This window comes from Lepisosteus platostomus, chromosome 2, assembly GCF_059453375.1.
Source record: "Lepisosteus platostomus isolate fLepPlt1 chromosome 2, fLepPlt1.hap1, whole genome shotgun sequence".
Lineage (NCBI taxonomy): Eukaryota > Metazoa > Chordata > Actinopteri > Semionotiformes > Lepisosteidae > Lepisosteus > Lepisosteus platostomus.
This window is the reverse complement of record NC_142612.1, coordinates 2,728,609-2,746,475: the sequence shown is the minus strand read 5'-3', so window position 1 is coordinate 2,746,475 and position 17,867 is coordinate 2,728,609. Positions and strand designations below refer to the sequence as shown.

General features: G+C 40.7%; 2 protein-coding genes across 11 annotated transcripts in view; one reads left to right on the top strand and one right to left on the bottom strand.

Moving 5' to 3' along the window:
• Positions 1-2,516, bottom strand: part of cryl1 (crystallin, lambda 1) — a 40,880-nt gene extending 38,364 nt beyond the window's left edge. For both annotated transcript variants that reach the window (XM_088645278.1, XM_088645271.1), the window contains exon 1: positions 2,352-2,516. In XM_088645278.1, coding sequence (XP_088501404.1) covers positions 2,352-2,392 — 41 coding nt within the window. In that variant the 5' untranslated portion in view covers positions 2,393-2,516. The remainder of the gene's footprint in view (positions 1-2,351) is intronic.
• Positions 2,517-3,926: 1,410 nt separating this feature from the next.
• The window catches only part of ift88 (intraflagellar transport 88 homolog), a 28,479-nt gene continuing 14,538 nt past the window's right edge, over positions 3,927-17,867 (top strand). For 2 of the 9 annotated variants that reach the window (XM_088645205.1, XM_088645187.1), the window contains exons 1-18: positions 3,929-4,187; positions 4,627-4,720; positions 5,242-5,304; positions 5,623-5,682; positions 6,805-6,843; positions 7,130-7,168; positions 8,103-8,156; positions 9,160-9,223; positions 10,645-10,714; positions 10,984-11,074; positions 11,648-11,752; positions 11,956-12,058; positions 12,886-13,000; positions 13,422-13,653; positions 13,901-13,971; positions 14,080-14,166; positions 14,502-14,601; positions 17,466-17,552. In XM_088645205.1, the coding sequence (XP_088501331.1) occupies positions 4,634-4,720; positions 5,242-5,304; positions 5,623-5,682; positions 6,805-6,843; positions 7,130-7,168; positions 8,103-8,156; positions 9,160-9,223; positions 10,645-10,714; positions 10,984-11,074; positions 11,648-11,752; positions 11,956-12,058; positions 12,886-13,000; positions 13,422-13,653; positions 13,901-13,971; positions 14,080-14,166; positions 14,502-14,601; positions 17,466-17,552 (1,467 nt within the window). In that variant the 5' untranslated portion in view covers positions 3,929-4,187; positions 4,627-4,633. Of the gene's footprint in view, positions 4,188-4,607; positions 4,721-5,241; positions 5,305-5,622; positions 5,683-6,804; positions 6,844-7,129; positions 7,169-7,196; positions 7,553-8,102; positions 8,157-9,159; positions 9,224-10,644; positions 10,715-10,983; positions 11,075-11,647; positions 11,753-11,955; positions 12,059-12,885; positions 13,001-13,421; positions 13,654-13,900; positions 13,972-14,079; positions 14,167-14,501; positions 14,602-17,465; positions 17,553-17,867 lie in introns of those variants that run through there. The other 7 variants (XM_088645197.1, XM_088645222.1, XM_088645241.1 and 4 more) reach the window with 7 other exon arrangements.

Genomic DNA, 17,867 nt, shown 5'->3' with positions numbered 1-17,867 from the left:
AACAGGCTTCTGCCATTGCTGGAAAGGCAGGCTTATTCTCTCTGTGAACACAAGCGAACAGCACCATTACAAACGCCAGGGGTCAGTTACAGTTAAGAGCACAATTAGACCTATAGCATTGTTGGTCCAAATGGAAAGGGCAATGCAATTAAAGATAAGATCAGTTTATTGGCCATATACAATTTTCTTGTATTAGGAACTTGGTTTTTTTGCATACCCCAACTCTCCATGCTCTCCATGAGACACACAGACAGGGAGAGAAGCTTGGGGTCAGAGCGCAGGGTCAGCCATTTATAGAGCACCCCTGGAGAAGTTGGGGTGAAGGGCCTTGCTCAGGGGCCCAACGGAGTAGGATTCCTGTGTCGGCCACAGGATACAAACCAGCAACCTTCCAGCTACAGGTGCAGATCCTTAGCCACAGAGCCACTGCGCCATAGCAACATTACTGCTGTAATGTTAATTATCACAATAGTACACATAAATGTTTCATCTCATTTATTTAGTACAATCAAGCAGTTATCTGAGGTGAAAAAAACAGAAACATATAGGAACTTTGGGCATTGCAAGTGTCTCAAGAGATGGGCATTTACTGATGGTTTCAAAAAGCAAGATTACTTTGTAGGAGTGGAGATATTGCTGATAGCTTTTAACATCGCTGACAAGTCCTGACAGAAATTTAACCTTAAAGTTTCCCCTTTAAATCTAATCTTCACTTTAACTCCAGGTTTACACCAAACCAAACATTAAAGCCTTAAGACTCCTTCCTTAAGCCCTGCCTGGCACTTTTCCCTAATCCTGTTCTGCTGGGATCATGACTAGATCCTATTCACAGTTAGGAGCAGCTAGAAATAAGACTAATGTGGAGTTGTTCACACACGTTTATCAAATAATGACATACTGAAAAACTAAAAAATACAAAATAAACCAGAGACAACTATCACTGACTTCAAAATTGCTGCAATTTGCTTGAATTGCATGGTTGAGGCTAACTGCATGTTTAGTGAACAGGTGTGAGTACTGCTAACTCACAGCTCATGAGTACTGGGTTCCAGTGTGGCCTGAGGGTTTTCTCTGGGTGCTTCAGTTTCCTCTGAAGACATACTGGTGAGGTTAATGGATACCTCTAAGCTGTGAGTGTGCCCAACCACAGACTGGCATGCTGTCCAGGGTATAATCCCACCTAATGTCCTACAGGGAACAGACTCCATGTTGCTGCTGTCCCTGCTAATCTCTCTGATAATGGATTACTGTGGGATTCAGCAATTCAACGCAGAATTACTTTGGAACTAATTCTGAATTATTCAGACACATCTTCATCTGGCCTCAAAGTTGTATACTTGGGGTGACCAAATACTTTTTTGACCTTAGGCATCACAGTCCATACTGACAATAACAAGAAACACAAGAAAAGGCACATATTGTTTTATGTTTTTCAGTTTTATCTCAAAATTTAACTAAAAAAAAAGTAAAACCTTTCATTTTTGCTGGCAATTAAACTTTTAATTTTCAAGAGTTTGTTAACAAACAGCAAACACCACTCATTCTAGCTACTTGAGTTGTGTTTCTGCAATATTAATTAAATCCATCTGAAATAATATACCTATATAATCAAGTAAAACTTGATTTCGAACGAAGTTCTTCCAACCAATAACTTAATAATGTATTGCTTTGTCCTGGAGAAGACCATTCTGAAAAAGGCCATATGGGTCGATGTACCCACAGTATTGTGAAGTAACAGATGTATTTTTCAGTGTTCAGTCAGCAAACACGTAACAAGTGAACAAATATTCATCGCACCAAATATGTATCGTTTCCACAGTTTCTAAAGCTTATACACCCGGTATTCTAGCATGACGTACTGTAGTACAATCAGATTTTATTCATGAATAAAAATGTTATCTTTTTCTGTTAGTAATAATGTTCGAAATGTTTCGTATACTTTCATCCAACAGCGAGTGGTGATCAGAGTTTTCAAAGTCTAAAAAAAATCATGCAAGTTTAAATGGTAAAATTATGCACAGCAAAGAGAAAGGAAGTGCGATCTACACTTAGACGAGTCAAGTTCGCTTCTGCAGAGTGTGCTCAGCTGACACGTTTTTAACATATTTGCCGCATTTAATAATAACTGTTTCCGGGTTTTGCAATTGTTCAGAAAAGGCGCCTTGTTGTTAATAAAAAAGCTCTTATTGCAAAACTTCAACGTGATCGATTATGTCAACTTCCACGTCCACTATCAAAAATTAATGTAAAACTGTAGCGTTACGCCTTACACCAACTAGCTACAGTGTAGCGTATCTGCAGAATGAGACTGAAAAGGGCAGCATAATTGCATAATTATTAACCTAACTCACCTCCCGATCACAGCAATGGTCTTTGCTTTTGAAGTATTCATGCCTGCTTGTCCTCTACGGTTTTCACAACCAGACTGTGGACTGTCTGCGCTCCCCAAGTTCCTGACAGTGTGTGCGGTACAGTAAACGCGTTTAAAGGGCGTGTTTAAAGGGGAGTTTGCAGTCTGTTCAAATCAAAGGACGAAAAACTAACCTCTGCTATTTTTGGGAGGCCTTCTCCAGCGGCGGTTTATTTACTTTACTTGACAACATACTCGGAAAAGGTGTAATCGAGTACGGATTAACACGATTCAGAACAGTCCTGCCTGCGCTCCGGTTGCGAGCAGGTTTATCTGAACCTTCTTCACAGCACTCTGTGAAATATTTTCCCATGTTCAATTTTTCTCTTTTTCCATTCAACTGAACAAAGATGTTTTTTTTTGTACAGTTTTAAGATTTTAAATACCGACTCGGAGTTTACCATGCGTTATTACTCAACCGTTTTCCATATTGTCGCTGTCCAAAAAACTACCATTCGAGTTATGTTTGTATTAAAATGTTTTTTTTAAATAGGCATAAAAAGGCAGTACCATTAACAAGTCTTCACGAAAATAGAGGGTATTGGGTCAGGCTTTAAGACTACCAATATTCGATTTTATCCAAAGCGATTTATACGGTGTATCGGCCTCTATGAATTGGCTATATTACTCTGCTCTCCTCCCCACTGATAGCTGATGTGTGGTGAGCGTTCTGGCGCACTATGGCTGCCGTCGCATCATCCAGGTGGGGCTGCACATTGGTGGGGGTGGAGGGGAGTTCCCATTACCTGTAAAGCGCTTTGAGTGGAGTGTCCAGAAAAGCGCTATATAAGTGTAAGCAATTATTATTATTATTATTATGATAGATGGGGTGATTAGGAGGCCATGATTGATAAAGGCCAATGGGAAATTTGGCCAGGGTAACACCCCTACTCTTTTCGAGAAATGCTCTGGGATTTTTAATGACCACAGAGAGTCAGGACCTCGGTTTAACAACTCACCTGAAGGATGGTGCCCTTTTTACAGTATAGTGTCCTCATCACTATACTGGGGCATTAGGACCCACATAGACCACAGGGCGAGCGCCCCCTACTGGCCCCACTGACACCTCTTCCAGCAGCAGCCTTAGCTTTCCCAGGAGTCTCCCCTCCAGGTACTGACCAGGCTCACACCTGCTGAGCTTCAGAGGGCTGTCAGCTGCCAGCTGTGAGCAGTGAGCTGCAGGGTGATATGGCTGCTGGCTATATTGTTATATTTGTGTTCTATTTATTTATTGCGCTAAAACCAGAGAGTTACTAATATGTGTAGCTACAATATATTATCATTTGCTGCAGATTTAACTTTGCGCCGTCAGCTACTGCAGTGATTAAGTTTTCAGTTGTATGAAATGACTTGTATGTTTACACCACACTGAATATTTCATAATTGTGCTGTATCTAGGAATATTCTTTTTTTGTAGGGAAGAGCACGGATGCATTTTAACTACAGATCAGGTCATTTCATTATTGAAATACATCATACCAGGGATGTATAAGTATTTGTTTTCTTTCTCCTAGTCTTTTCTTTTCTAACTAGCAATACACGCCGATTCCCCTCAGCTCTCGCAAAAGCTTCATTTTGCGTCTCCTGGCAACAGACGTTTACGTCGTGTGAACCAATGGCGACAACCGGAGGCAGACTCCAAGGTGGATTGACAGGCAAGGCGTCCAATCACAGTCTCGCAAAGACGCGACACGCGGTGCATTGTGGGAGGCGGCTCCTATGGATTTCAGGTTGACAACAAGCGGGCGGCAGAAGACTTAACTTCTTATCCTTTACGGTAAACATTACACGACTTTTAGTTAAAACATTGTGATCCACGATTTGTTGTATATTTGTATCTCAAAACATATTTTCAGTTGGACTCCCATAAAAGATTACGCATTAAAATGTTTTGCATCACACTGGCACGTAATCTGACGAATCAACTACAAAAATATGATTTGTGACAGCTGTGTTTTAGAAAGTTCTCAACTAACAATGGATGCACATAATTGTTAGTTAAACAGATACTACGTAAATTAACCGTGAATTTCTTTCCGTTGCGTACTTCAGATGGGGGAGATCTGTAACCGAAACGTGACGTCATGTTGTTGTGGTGACGTAGGGTATCGCTACAACTGGGGTACTCTAGGACGTACTGACAGTACTTCACAGAAAGCAGCACTAAACCGCAGCTTTTCTTTGATGCACATGATAGCTCTGCTCGACTTGAACAGGGAGAAGATGATGGAACGCGTGCACTTAGCAGCAGAGGAGGAAGATGATCTGTACTCCGGCTACAACGACTACAATCCAGCGTTTGACACTGATGTAAGTAATACGTGCTCGGTTGTTTTATTGCATTACCGTTCTTTCCACACTGTTTGACGAACGAGTGAAACACTTGTAGTATTGCTAGGTGTTGTGTTTCAAGATAGAATGAAAGAAACTGATTTTCTGGTAGCGCTGATTGCTAGTTTCGTTTACTGGTGTTAAAAACACTTGTGTTTGTATTAAAAGTTCCACAAGATCAGTAAATGAAAACATGAGGTCCTCACAAGCTGAAGAAAAAAACATTCATGCACAAGTGGTCATCTATTCATTACATTAGGCAAGTATCCTTTATCTAGGTTGAAGTTATCTTCCAAACAGCATTAGTAATGCCACATGAGATTATATCCCAAACCTGTCTGTGATTATGTGTTATCACAGCAGTTTTTAGGTTAAAAAAAATGTAGAATGTGGAGGATTCAGCAAGGGAAGAGCTCAAGTGTCACTAAAACCGGATAATATTATTAATTTTTCATTTTAATTCGGTCTGTTGCTCTTCTCACTGTGGGCGTGTTTTGCAGGACTTGGAGAACGATGCGGGGTTTCAGCAGGCAGTTAAGACCAGCCATGGAAGGAGGCCTCCTGTAAGTGTCTTTAATGTCGTGTACAGAAGAAACACACTCAGAGCTATTTAAAAATGTCAGGGGATTATTGCTGGGACGGAAGTCTGTTTTTTAACTAGTACTAGCTGAGGTATTAGTATAATATATCACCAGGGAATATTAAAATGAAGAAGTTTTTGAATCAGCTTGAGTATTCCACCATATAGCGCATTCCTCATCAAACCCACGAAAGAGTGTCCAGACTCTTGCTTACAAAAGTTGGATTTCCTCCAGTACTGAAATTTATTAATTTCTTTATTCGCTACTATGCGACTAAAAATGTCTCGCCACTTTCTGTAGGTGACTGCTAAAATCCCTGGCACAGCCATAGGGGCGCGGCCCTTGGGCACATCATTTATGGTGAGTAACATTAGCACGGTGCACAGTTGTGCAAGCTACTCTGCATTACACTACCGAAAATAAATCATTATAGTAGTCCATTTTCAACAGAACAAAAACATTGGTTCTCAGCATCAGGTAGGGATATAATATAGCCAGTGTTTCTAACATCATTTTAACATGTGATTTAGTGCTGTGGTCAAAATCATGCATATATAACCCTAAAATGTCTCATCCTGAATTTGTAATAAGGAAACCCTTTGACTCAAGTATATATATATATATTTTCATATCCTCTGCAGATCCTTAACCTTAATGTAATAAATACACTGTAGTAGATGGAAACAAGTTTGATGTGAAAAAGCACGTTCATAAATCTAAGTCTCAGCTCCCACAACCCAAAAATCCAAACCATGTGGACACGCATCTTTTTTTACTCACTTTTTCATCATTATTATATACTGTAGTAGCTGTGTTTATTCATGACTCTGACCAGATACACAGATACAGTTGCCTTGTTTAGCCACATTTTTTTCCAGAGGAAGTTATTCTTGCTGTGGTTTTCCAGTGCTTTATTTTTGTCAGTTCCTACTCTGCCTGGATTGTTCAGAGTTTGTTTTTAATGTAACTATTTTGAAAATTAATGTGTTTCATGTGCCCACTGAGAGCTGTAGCACCCCATCAGCGCCTCCTGCACTCACAGAGATGCCAGCACATTATCTGATTGATAGTGTGGAAGCAATAGTGGAGTTTATGCAACGGGAAAGTCAGATTTAATTTCAAATCAATACAGGATCTGATCAGTCAAGGACCCCCGGCTGCTTAATCGAGCCTTTAATTAAACTCATAATTAATTGGACATTTTAGTTCTTTACGAGTTACGTACGATTTTTTATGTCACTTAAAACATCTGATTGTCCCAGAACAGCATGCTATTCAAAAGGTCTAACTGGTATATTAGTACTTAAATGTAGGGTTCAGTAGGAGCAGCAGCCAGCAGACACATGGAACATGAGCAGGGAATTGGAGTAGACTCTCCAGTTTAGTGAGCACAACCCCAGGGACATCTAAAATACATTTGGACCCTTGGGGTGAATTAACTTATACAAAGCTAGTTGTGTAACATATGTCATTATTTACCAGGGAAAGATGGAGACAGGCAGGGATAGCGAAGTGCTGAAGGTAAGATTAGTTTAGTAGTGTATACATGACATACTGTATACAGTATGGGATACATAAGTGACATGTATAAAAGTTAGGATCAATAAAATGTATAGCAAAGATTGATACCAAAGCATACTTAATTTTTATCATTATCATTTCTATTTCTAATCATAGGATTATACTTGCATAATAGTAATTATATCAGTGATATATTTTAATCTGATTAAAATTACTGGACAAATATAAGAAATCAAGAATATCTAAGGAAAGAATGAGGTCATTTAAGGCAACACTGTTTTAACAGGAAGAGATCAGGAAGGGAGAGGGTAGAAGGTTTTTAAAGGTAAGATATTAAGGAGTGTTCAGGGCAGCTGAGTAGTTAAATATACCTTCCGCTTATTAATTTACAGCTTCTCGGTCACAGGAGCATTCAGATATTTTACTTTTTAAACAGTGAGTTGTTTTTTAACAAAGAAGGCATAATTAACCTAACTTTATGATAGCCTGCTGTAAACCTCTGTGAGTTCCATTTAATATTTGTTAAAAGATTAAGTTTTTTTTGTTTTATCAGTTAATATGGGACGAAGCCTGCAATGTAAAACAAATGTAATACTGTAGAGAAAGTCCCACCCCTGCCTACCTCCCACCCTCTCAGGTGGCAATAAACCCCAAGCTGTTACACTAAGGAACCCTGAGAAAAAAACTGAATCGAGAGAGGGCAATATTGGTGAGTTTAATAGTGCTTTTGTGTCATCAGCTGATACACCACAGGACCATAGAGCTCTTTCACCAGTGCCATGGACACCTCCATAAAAATAGCCTCCAGAAAGGCAAGAGCCACTGGCATCAGGGCAGGTAGCAGCGTGGTGAAAATTTACATTACAGGCTCCTTCTGTGCTTGCCTTTCTAAAACAATCAGAAGTAGGGGAAAATTGCTTTTAAGAGGTAATTTATTACTCTACGTAGTAGCTACACACACATATGATTACTATGATCACAGGCAATGACTTGTTAAAATTATTTTCCCAACTTTTGTTATTTTTACGTACAAGAATGTGACTAGAGTACCAGGGTGGTTCATAACTAGCTCCAGTAATAACTGTAAGGGTATGAATTCCCTTGTTCGACCACTGGTGGGGAAAAAACAAACCACTTCTTCCAACTTCAGTATGCTTTCCACGGGGTGCCATACAGTGATCGAAAGTGGCGCAAGAACTTTCTTTATTAAAAAGTGTGAACTAACTGACTGGTATTCTGTTCTTTTTGGGAAAACAAAGTCAAGGGCTCCACTGTCCTCGTCTCTGGGACGACCCATGACAGGTGCGCTGCAGGTAAGGTAACTGGGATGTTGGAACAGCTGCAGGCTGGGAGTGGGTTCGAGACCTGTTCTTGTTTCTTTGTGAAATACTGTGTTTGTTAACTGTTGTGGTCTAAAATGTTTTTCCTCTAACATGAATGCGAGTGCGGTACTTCACCCAAAACACTGATAGAACCAAGATTTTTAATCGGGATGGGTTTTTTTTCTCCTTTACAATTCTCGAGTACATGATTTGCAAAATTAGCCACTTCGATTGTCTGGGGGGAGAAACAGCCGTTGCAAACGGTGATTGATGACACCTGGGATGCAGCTCCGATGAATAAACAAGTATTTCTTTGTGAATAGTCCAATAAATAGTTGTTTTAAGGCTTCATGTGGAAAAGTGAAAACAGGCGAGGCCTTGTTTTCCAAGCCTTCAAATGTAAAATGCTCAGGGTTTTCTGTAATCCCTGTATGTTAAATTATTCATGCTTGTTATTTGTAATTATTCTTACGAGACATAAAGAAGAGGCGATTAAGCCCTTCCAGCCAGTTTGGTAGTAAGTAGCTGATTAATCCAGGGATCACACCCAGGAGATTCCGGAGTACTGTCTTTAGCTCCATCGCAGGGTAGCTTGTTCCATACACCTGCAACCCTCTGGGTAAAAACTCGCCTGTTTGGTTTTAAATGTGCTTCCACCTGCGTCTTCTGGTTCTTGTCTCATTGTTTATCCTGCAGAAGCCCGCTGTGTTGACTTCTGTCGCTGTAAAATGTTACCATGTGGTCTTCTCTGGTCAAGATTAGAAAAAGTTCCTCCAGCCTGTCGGTGTGTAACCGATGTTAACTCAAGCCTTGGATTTCAGTTATAGGTGTTATTTCCTTTATTGCTTAGAACGTCCTCCCTCAGCCAGTATGCCATATGTGAAGGCCTGTGCACTTTATTGGAGCTGTCTTAAGATTGACTTCACTACTAACGGTGGAAATCGCAGACACACACAGTTTTCTAACCCCTCTGTTCTTTATTTCCGTGGGGAAGGATGGAGTTTCTCGACCAATGACTGCAGTGCGGGCGGCGGGCTACTCCTCGGCGATGAGCAGAGGTGGGTGGCCGGAGGGGGGGGTCACCTTGCGGACAGGGGCGGCTGCACGTGTACTAACTGCAGAATGAAGAGAGCATACCAGCCTCCATGACCAATATACAGCCGTGTGGACAACAGAAACGTTCTGCTCAGGCAGCTGTAAAGGCCGCGTCTGTGTCTAGACTAGCACAGAACGGAGATTGCCATTTTTCCACTTCATGGATGTTTGCTTATGGTGATTTTATATAATTGTGTGTTATCTCGCATCCCGTGCCTGTAAATACTAATTCTGATTTTTACATGATTCTATAAAGATTGTTTGTTTTTTCAAAATGTCTGTTTCCACTCTAAAATGGACCTGAACATTTACTTTGTACTCTTGGTTTTGATATTGTGTCTAAAACAAAACCTCTCTTACAAGAATTATCACAATACATATTAAATTTTTTTTTTACATTGTTTCCATGACGGAAAGGAAGTTATAGTTATATTTTAAGGTCAAATCTACCAGGCACTAGGACTTTTTGAGAGGCTCAGCGCACACTCCAGGCTCAGACGACGTTCTGTTGTCCCAGTATGGCGGGGTCAGACTTGGGTCGTGTAACTGTCTGATTGTGATGATGTCGTCCAGATTTCTAATGGCTGTTGGTGACATCCTGGGCACCCAAGCTGCCAGACAGCATGACTGCACTCTGCCAGTCGACGGTAGCTCTTGTAGGGTACTGCGGAGCTTGAATTGCACCAATAGGTGAACGGATCAGAGGAGTGTGTCTATCTGTCCTCCCTGTATTGTCGGCATCATCCTCCTTGATACTGTGGGTCAAGATGTAAAGAAACAAATGGCGATTCCAAATTGGGTGGTTTTAAAGTAAAAAAAAAAATATCCAAAAGGCATATCAAAAGCTGGTAAGTAACACTCCATCACAAGAATTAGAAAGTAAAATGACGCTGGGAGACTGTAAAGTCTGCATTACATGATGTGAGCAAATTCAGTTGTGCAGTATCAGAGTGGTGTCAGTAGATGGCACTGTAATGTGCAGGGTTTTCAAAATCAGATGGGTGTTGTATCCCAATCTTATGGGAGGCATGAATGTAAGCCCTTGACCGGACTTTTTGTTGGCAAAACATGATGTTTCCATGTTCCTTTTATCAAAGAAATTACTCATTTTTGTGTGTTTGTTTGTCCTTTCATACTGTATAAGAAGCTACTTTAAATGAGATATTTTACTATTTTACTATGTATCAAGTATCATGTTAGTGTTATCTCTCATGTATTGAGCTGGAGATTTCTGCTCAGTGTTATAATAACTGAACTCTGACACAGTAGCATAATTCAGTATTTGTATTTTTGTGTACTGCATTATTAAAGCTCTTGGATCTCTGGTGACTGTGACTGTTCATTTATCAATCTTGTGACTATTTATAAATCCTCCTGCTTGCAGGTTCTGCTTTTGACCCGTTTGGCCAGTCCAAAGGACCTGCACCACAACTGGAAACTAAAAATGAAGACACGTGAGTTCCACTAGTTTCCCTTTTATTGTCCTCTTAAATTGCCCCCCTGAGGATGAATAGTGTTTTGAATTGAATATATCATATGGACAAGACACTCTTTTCAAATGAAAAACTAGTCTGGTGTCCCTGTTAGTGGTTACAGAATTTGTATAGTCATAGTCATTTAAATCAGGCAGCATATGAATAATTGACCCACAGTCGAACAGGAGAGGACAGTAGGATGATTCCTTAAACAATAATTGTAATTTGTGTGTAAAAAAAACTTGCAGTCCTGAAGAAAAGATCAAGATTCTGGAAAAGAAGGTGAATGACTTGATTGAAGAAAGCTGCATGGCACACAGTCAAGGGGATCTTCAGCTGGTCAGTGTTCAATTTCCTCCTTCTTTTAGATGTGAAATTTGCTTCACTGGACCGTCATTGAATTCCCACCCAGTCTTGTGAAAGGTCTTTGAACTTGATTGCAATGCATGGAGTCGGTGGAGAGGGCCATTGGGAAGAAGCTGTGTAGCCGTTTGATTCTAGGTTCTAGCAACTGCACGTTTTAAATGGGTTACATAACACAAACAGGGTCTTGCTTTCCTTACTAAACGAGGGTTCTCTGAATCCAGCACTGAATTAGTATTCTGGGAGACTTTTTTTTTTTTACGTCTATTTGAAAGCAAAAGGAGATTTGGTGCACTCCAAGTCGCCTTGGTCTCATGGCAGAGACTGATACAGCCCAAGCCCTGTGCTCCCGAGGCGCAGCTTTGGGAAGTTCACGGAGGACATCTGTCCTGTCGGATAAGCAGTCAAGTGTTGAGCTGAGAAGACCTCTTTCAAAACTAGCCTCTTTCCAAGAGAGTGTAATTGAAAAAAACAACCTAAAGCTCTCGGAACAAGGCAGATTGACCCTGATTCATGCCAGTTTATTTTCATTTAATGAATGCAACTTAGGCACTGGAAAAAGCTAAAGAAGCAGGCCGAAAGGAGAGGGCGCTGGTCAGACAGCGGGAGCAAGTGGGAACCTCGGAGCATGTCAACTTGGACCTGACGTATTCTGTAAGTATGGCTTTAGTGTCTTGTAAAGGCACAGACTGGGACTGGCAGAGGGTTTGGTGTTGTTGATGAGTACTCCGTATGTTTTCTCCTGTTATATATATATTTTGAAGATGCATTTCACTGTAATGCCAGTTTATGTATTCATTTAAACCTCATGGTCTTTGTCTTTCTTTTTTTGTGCGTCTTTGACTTTTGTTTTCTAGGTTCTGTTTAATTTAGCAAACCAGTATGCAAACAGTGAAATGTATCCTGAAGCCCTGAATACCTACCAAGTGATAGTGAAGAATAAAATGTTCAGTAATGCAGGTGAGCAGAATAGGAATTATCTGGCCAGGAATTCCAAGCCAGGTTACAGATTGGTGTAAAATGTGAAATAGTCCGTTTAGACCAGTGCACACCAGCCCCTGCCCTGGATGAAGACTGAGTTTTTCTGGTTTTTGTTTCAGCTGAGTTCTTGATCTCAGGCTGATTGATTTCAGATTTCTGTTTGCACTTTTACTCAGTATTTGTAAATCTGCTTTCAAATCTGAAAAAATTCAAATGGGATTCCTGACACCTCATTCAAGTGTGTTACGGGAAATGTAATCTCTTGATAAAAACACTAATTGTAGGAGTGTCTGATACAGTGTCACACCTATTTGTGTCTATTCATTATCAATTACTCAATTAGTAAGAGCTGTTTAGTCAAAATAATGAAGAAGAGGCTATATCTGTATGCTGAGAGATCTGTAAATATCTGTATGCTGAAGGTGTTGCACATGGTACCCTTGAAATTGTGTGTTTTTGATACTCAAGACTGGCTGAAGAAACAAGTTAAATAAATGTTTAAATAAGGAATCCAATTGTTATCAGTCCACACTTACGATGTAGAGCTCAGATGAAGTGAAAACCAGCAGACGAGAAGAAATGATGTTTAAGGGTACCAAGTATAGTCTCTACTCATCTACAGTTTTTTAACCGTAAGGCTATCTTGTTTTGTCATTCAGCCAGACTGTGACTGAACCAGCGGTTTCTTACTTTTCTAGGTCTTTAGCCAGTGATTCTGGTCCTTTAAGACAAAGCTTCAGGTCTATCGTGTTGTTTACCAGCAACCAAAAAAATGCATGCGTGTCTAACATTTTATTGTATTGCAGGAAGGTTAAAAGTGAACATGGCAAATATCTATTTCAAACAGAAGAACTACCCAAAGGCAATCAAATTTTACCGTATGGCTTTAGACCAGATTTCCAGCGCCCACAAGGAAATGCGGTAAGATATTTAATGTTTTCTTTCAGTACTTCCACCGATTTTTCATGGGTCTGTGATGAAACAATCATTATTCTTTCAAAGGTTTCCTTAATGATAAATGTAGTGTTCTATTTTATTCTGCATGCCATGGGATGAATGTCAGAACAATAGTTCTATCAAATTTTAAATGTTAATTATTTTTCTGAAACGAAAACTTAAAATATAAAATCTAGAAGTTGTTTTTGTAAGTTGAAACAAATCACCACATGTAAAACTTGCTACCCTGTTTAACGAGAAATATGATACTGTTTTTTATTATCTGTTAATTCACCTTATTTTGTAATATTTGTTTATAGATTTTTTTAAACAATATTTTAAAAATGTGGGGTTTCAGGATGTTATTTGGGGCTCAATCATCTGACATTGTGCTACTTTCTTGTAGGATTAAAATAATGCAGAACATTGGAGTGGTTTTTGTGAAGATGGGTCAGTACTCTGATGCCGTTACCTCATTTGAGCACATTATGAGTGAAAGCCCAAACATTAGGACTGGTTTTAACTTGATCCTCTGCTACTATGCTACTGGGGATCGGGAGAGGATGAAGAAAGCTTTTCAGAAACTGATCTCTGTCCCTCTGGGCATTGATGAGGAGGAGAGATACACCCCTGCTAATGTGAGTATGGAGTGTCAGATCTCTGGGCACTCTGGGAGATCTCATATTATACCCCCTTTAGGGTCATGACATTTTCAACATGGTCTCCAAGAGCCAGTCTCGGTCTGCTTGAGTACTCTTCTGCCACCGATTGTGGACGTTTAAAAAAACAAAACAGTAGATCAGTGATATTAATGGGTGGACCTTTCCTCTTCTACACCAACACCTTTGTAAGGTCCACAAGAAACTCTCTGATGTTTTTTCCTAGGATGATCCACATTCAAACCTTGTGATTGAGGCGATTAAGAACGATCAACTTCGCCAAATGGAAAGAGAGAGGTAGATACTGTTTTTTCTGATTTGGGCCTTTTCTGATTTTCATTTTTTTTTTTCAGTTTTGCCTGACGCAGGCCTGAATCTTTATTTGTTCTTGTCCTCCGACTACAGAAAAGCTTTGGCTGAGAAGTTCATCATGACGTCGGCAAAACTCATCGCGCCCGCCATTGAGGCTTCCTTTGCAGCAGGGTTTGACTGGTGAATATCTGGACGTCTGAGATTGTTTCTGTTTAAACCTGCTATGGGGACCAAATGAACTGTACACCAATAGTTTTTCTAGCGATGGTTTTAGAACCGATGCCTGTTTGTTTAATATATTAGCACAGACTGGTAGAAAACACCGAGCACGACACAAAATCTTATTTGGAACTCTTGACTCAGACTATTTCTGTATGTGAAGCAACTGGACTATTCTAGACGGAGCTATATTTATAATTCAGTGCCATGACTATTTTTGAATTTTTATTGCACAGGTGTATTTTTACTAAATGTTGTGATGCAGTATGTTGATACCCAGTTTGTATTATTTCCAGGTGTGTAGAAATGGTGAAAAGCTCACAGTATGTAGAACTAGCAAATGACCTAGAAATTAACAAAGCCATAACCTACCTGAGGCAGAGGGATTTCAATCAGGTAAGATATTGTTATTTTTAAAGATGTAGTAATTTAGAATGGCTTACTACAATTTGTAAAACTTTTTTTGGGGGTAGAAAACCAGGATAAATGTGATATGTTGTCTTGGACCAGGTTTCTGTGGATAAAATCACATTGGCTGTCTTTTTATTACTTAAAATACTGACACGATTGGTAAATACAAGGTATGGTGTCCTGTTTGCCACGTATATGGGTTGTGTGCATCTGTAACTCATCAGCATTCCTCATTTCCTTTGCTGGGACAATGATAGTCTTTGGAAAGCGATCAGGGCCGAGATTGTTCATGTCACGGAGTTGGGCCTCTGATGTGTTCACTGTAAACTGCAGATAGGAAATTTCAGGCAGTGCTAACAGATCAGGAAGTCCTCACACATGTTTCGCATGAAAACATCAAGATTGACATTTTTTGCATTTTACATTTTTACATTTGTAAGGAAAAGATACCCTTGATGTAGCTGAAGCATTTCTGCTTCATGAATACAAAAATGAGATATTGACACTAATCATACATTTTTATTCAGTTCATTTGACTTCCATCTACTTTGTTCATGATAGCATTATAAAGCTTTTTCATCACAATGCTTTTCATTGCTGCTCCATTTCCAATTATTCGTTTTACTCAAAGCATGTCCTCCTTATCGTCACATGTTGTTTTTCTATCACCCTCCAAGTGAGCAGCTTTGTGTTTTTCTTGTGCTTCCATTGCCTTGTGCTTACCTTCTCTTTCTTACTGTCCATCTGCATGGCTCGACAGTGTGATCAGGTGGGTACCGTGCTCTCTTCCTGCTTCCTGTAGATCGTGTGGACCCCAGTGTCACCCAAGCAGCACCTGAGCTCTGCTCAGTTTGTCTCAGTTTGTATACTGAAATCTTTTCTAATGGAGGAAAATGTTTTTACTTTAGTACCTTCCATCTATTGCAAAATAATTATATATCTAGATGGCAACATGGTGCAGTTGGCATTACTGCCTCGAAGCACTGGGGCCCTGGGTCCTGTTCCAGAACGAGGATGCTAGTATCTGCATGGAGTTTGTATGATCTCCCTGTGTTTGTGTGGGTTTCGTCCAGGTTTACTCCCACACAAAAGACATGCGGTGGAATAATTGGCTTCTGGGGAAGTTGCCCCTGGAGAGAGGGTGTCCGTGTCTGTGCCTGTGTGTGGCCTGAGATGGACAGGTGTCCTGTCCAGGGTGTGTGTGTGTGTGTGCCCTGAGATGGACAGGTGTCCTGTCCCGGGTGTGTGAGTGTGTGCCTGTGTGCCCTGAGATGGACAGGTGTCCTGTCCCGGGTGTGTGAGTGTGAGTCTGTGTGTGCCCTGAGATGGACTGGTGTCCTGTCCAGGGTGTGTGAGTGTGTACCTGTGTGTGCCCTGAGATGGACAGGTGTCCTGTCCAGGGTGTGTGAGTGTGAGTCTGTGTGTGCCCTGAGATGGACAGGTGTCCTGTCCAGGGTGTGTGAGTGTGAGTTTGTGTGTGCCCTGAGATGGACAGGTGTCCTGTCCAGGGTGTGTGAGTGTGTACCTGTGTGTGCCCTGAGATGGACAGGTGTCCTGTCCAGGGTGTGTGAGTGTGAGTCTGTGTGTGCCCTGAGATGGACAGGTGTCCTGTCCCGGGTGTGTGAGTGTGAGTCTGTGTGTGCCCTGAGATGGACTGGTGTCCTGTCCAGGGTGTGTGAGTGTGTACCTGTGTGTGCCCTGAGATGGACAGGTGTCCTGTCCAGGGTGTGTGAGTGTGAGTCTGTGTGTGCCCTGAGATGGACAGGTGTCCTGTCCAGGGTGTGTGAGTGTGAGTTTGTGTGTGCCCTGAGATGGACAGGTGTCCTGTCCAGGGTGTGTGAGTGTGTACCTGTGTGTGCCCTGAGATGGACAGGTGTCCTGTCCAGGGTGTGTGAGTGTGAGTCTGTGTGTGCCCTGAGATGGACAGGTGTCCTGTCCAGGGTGTGTGAGTGTGAGTCTGTGTGCCCTGAGATGGACAGGTGTCCTGTCCAGGGTGTGTGTGTGCCCTCAGATGGACAGGTGTCCTGTCCAGGGTGTGTGTGTGGGCCCTGAGATGGACAGTGTCCTATTGCTTGCCAGGAGAGGCTCCGGCTCCCCTACAACCCTGAATTGGATGAACTAGTCAGAGAACGGATGGATATTATAACCTGACGTACTGCTTTTTATTTTTTTCCTTTTTCTCATGTGCCTCATTTCCCAGAAGTGAGATTATTTTTGTCTTAAATTTAATTGATTGCAGACTTGCACTAAGTTTTATCTGAAACAAATGCCTGTGCAGAAGCCAAGAACTTTCATTCTTTTTCTACAGATAGTAGAAGTGATAAATCAAAACAATTATATAAAAAGTTGAAGTACATCCCTAAAAAAATCACAGTGAACTGATAAGGAAGCAATTGTTGCTTTTTTTTACTTAAAAAATGGCTTAATGCAGGCAGTGGGCTTACTTGTGTTTTTATGTCTTGTCTTTTGCTCTATAGGCAAGAATGATTCATCCTGAAATCTGAGTAACATTAGATAAACTCCAGTACTATTCAAGTTTTTTTACTCACAGTACTTTTAATTTTTACGTGTGCTTACATACAGTATTTCAATTGGGAATTAATTTTTAATTTTCTAAGTGGCTAGTCCCATCTTCTTTCAGATATTTTAGCTGATGTTCCAAACATCTTCTGCCAACTATTCTTTTAAAAAAAAAATCATTTTCTTAAAGCATGTGCTAAGTGTATTTTGGGCTGAAATCTAAATTCGTTGGCATTTATGATCAGTTGAAATTAAATGACTAACATGAACACCTGATCAAAAATGAGTAATGTAAAGTAAAAAAGTGGCAGTAATTTTTTTTTTTTTAGGCTGTGGAAACCCTAAAAACGTTTGAGAAGAAGGACAGCAGGGTAAAAAGTGCTGCGGCCACCAATCTCTCCTTTCTTTATTTCCTGGTAAGTTCTTGTAGACCTCCTGTGAGGTGTGCGTGGGCCAGCACCCACTGAACCTTCTTAAAGGTTCCCGCAAGCTGTCGGATTCCTGAACTCTACCCCTACCACACTTCTCACACTGCTTGTCTGACTTGCTTTCTAAGTTGTACGTTATTTAACTTTTTTATTGTTGCTGCTGCTGCTGTTCCGTGTTGATTCCTTCATGTCTTTGTATCAGAGCATACATGCAAATAAGCATTGCATGTATTTTATTCATTCATTTAATTCTTTTTTTTTAATTCTATAATGTTAGCACGCCCAAAGGGGTTGGGCAGCCAG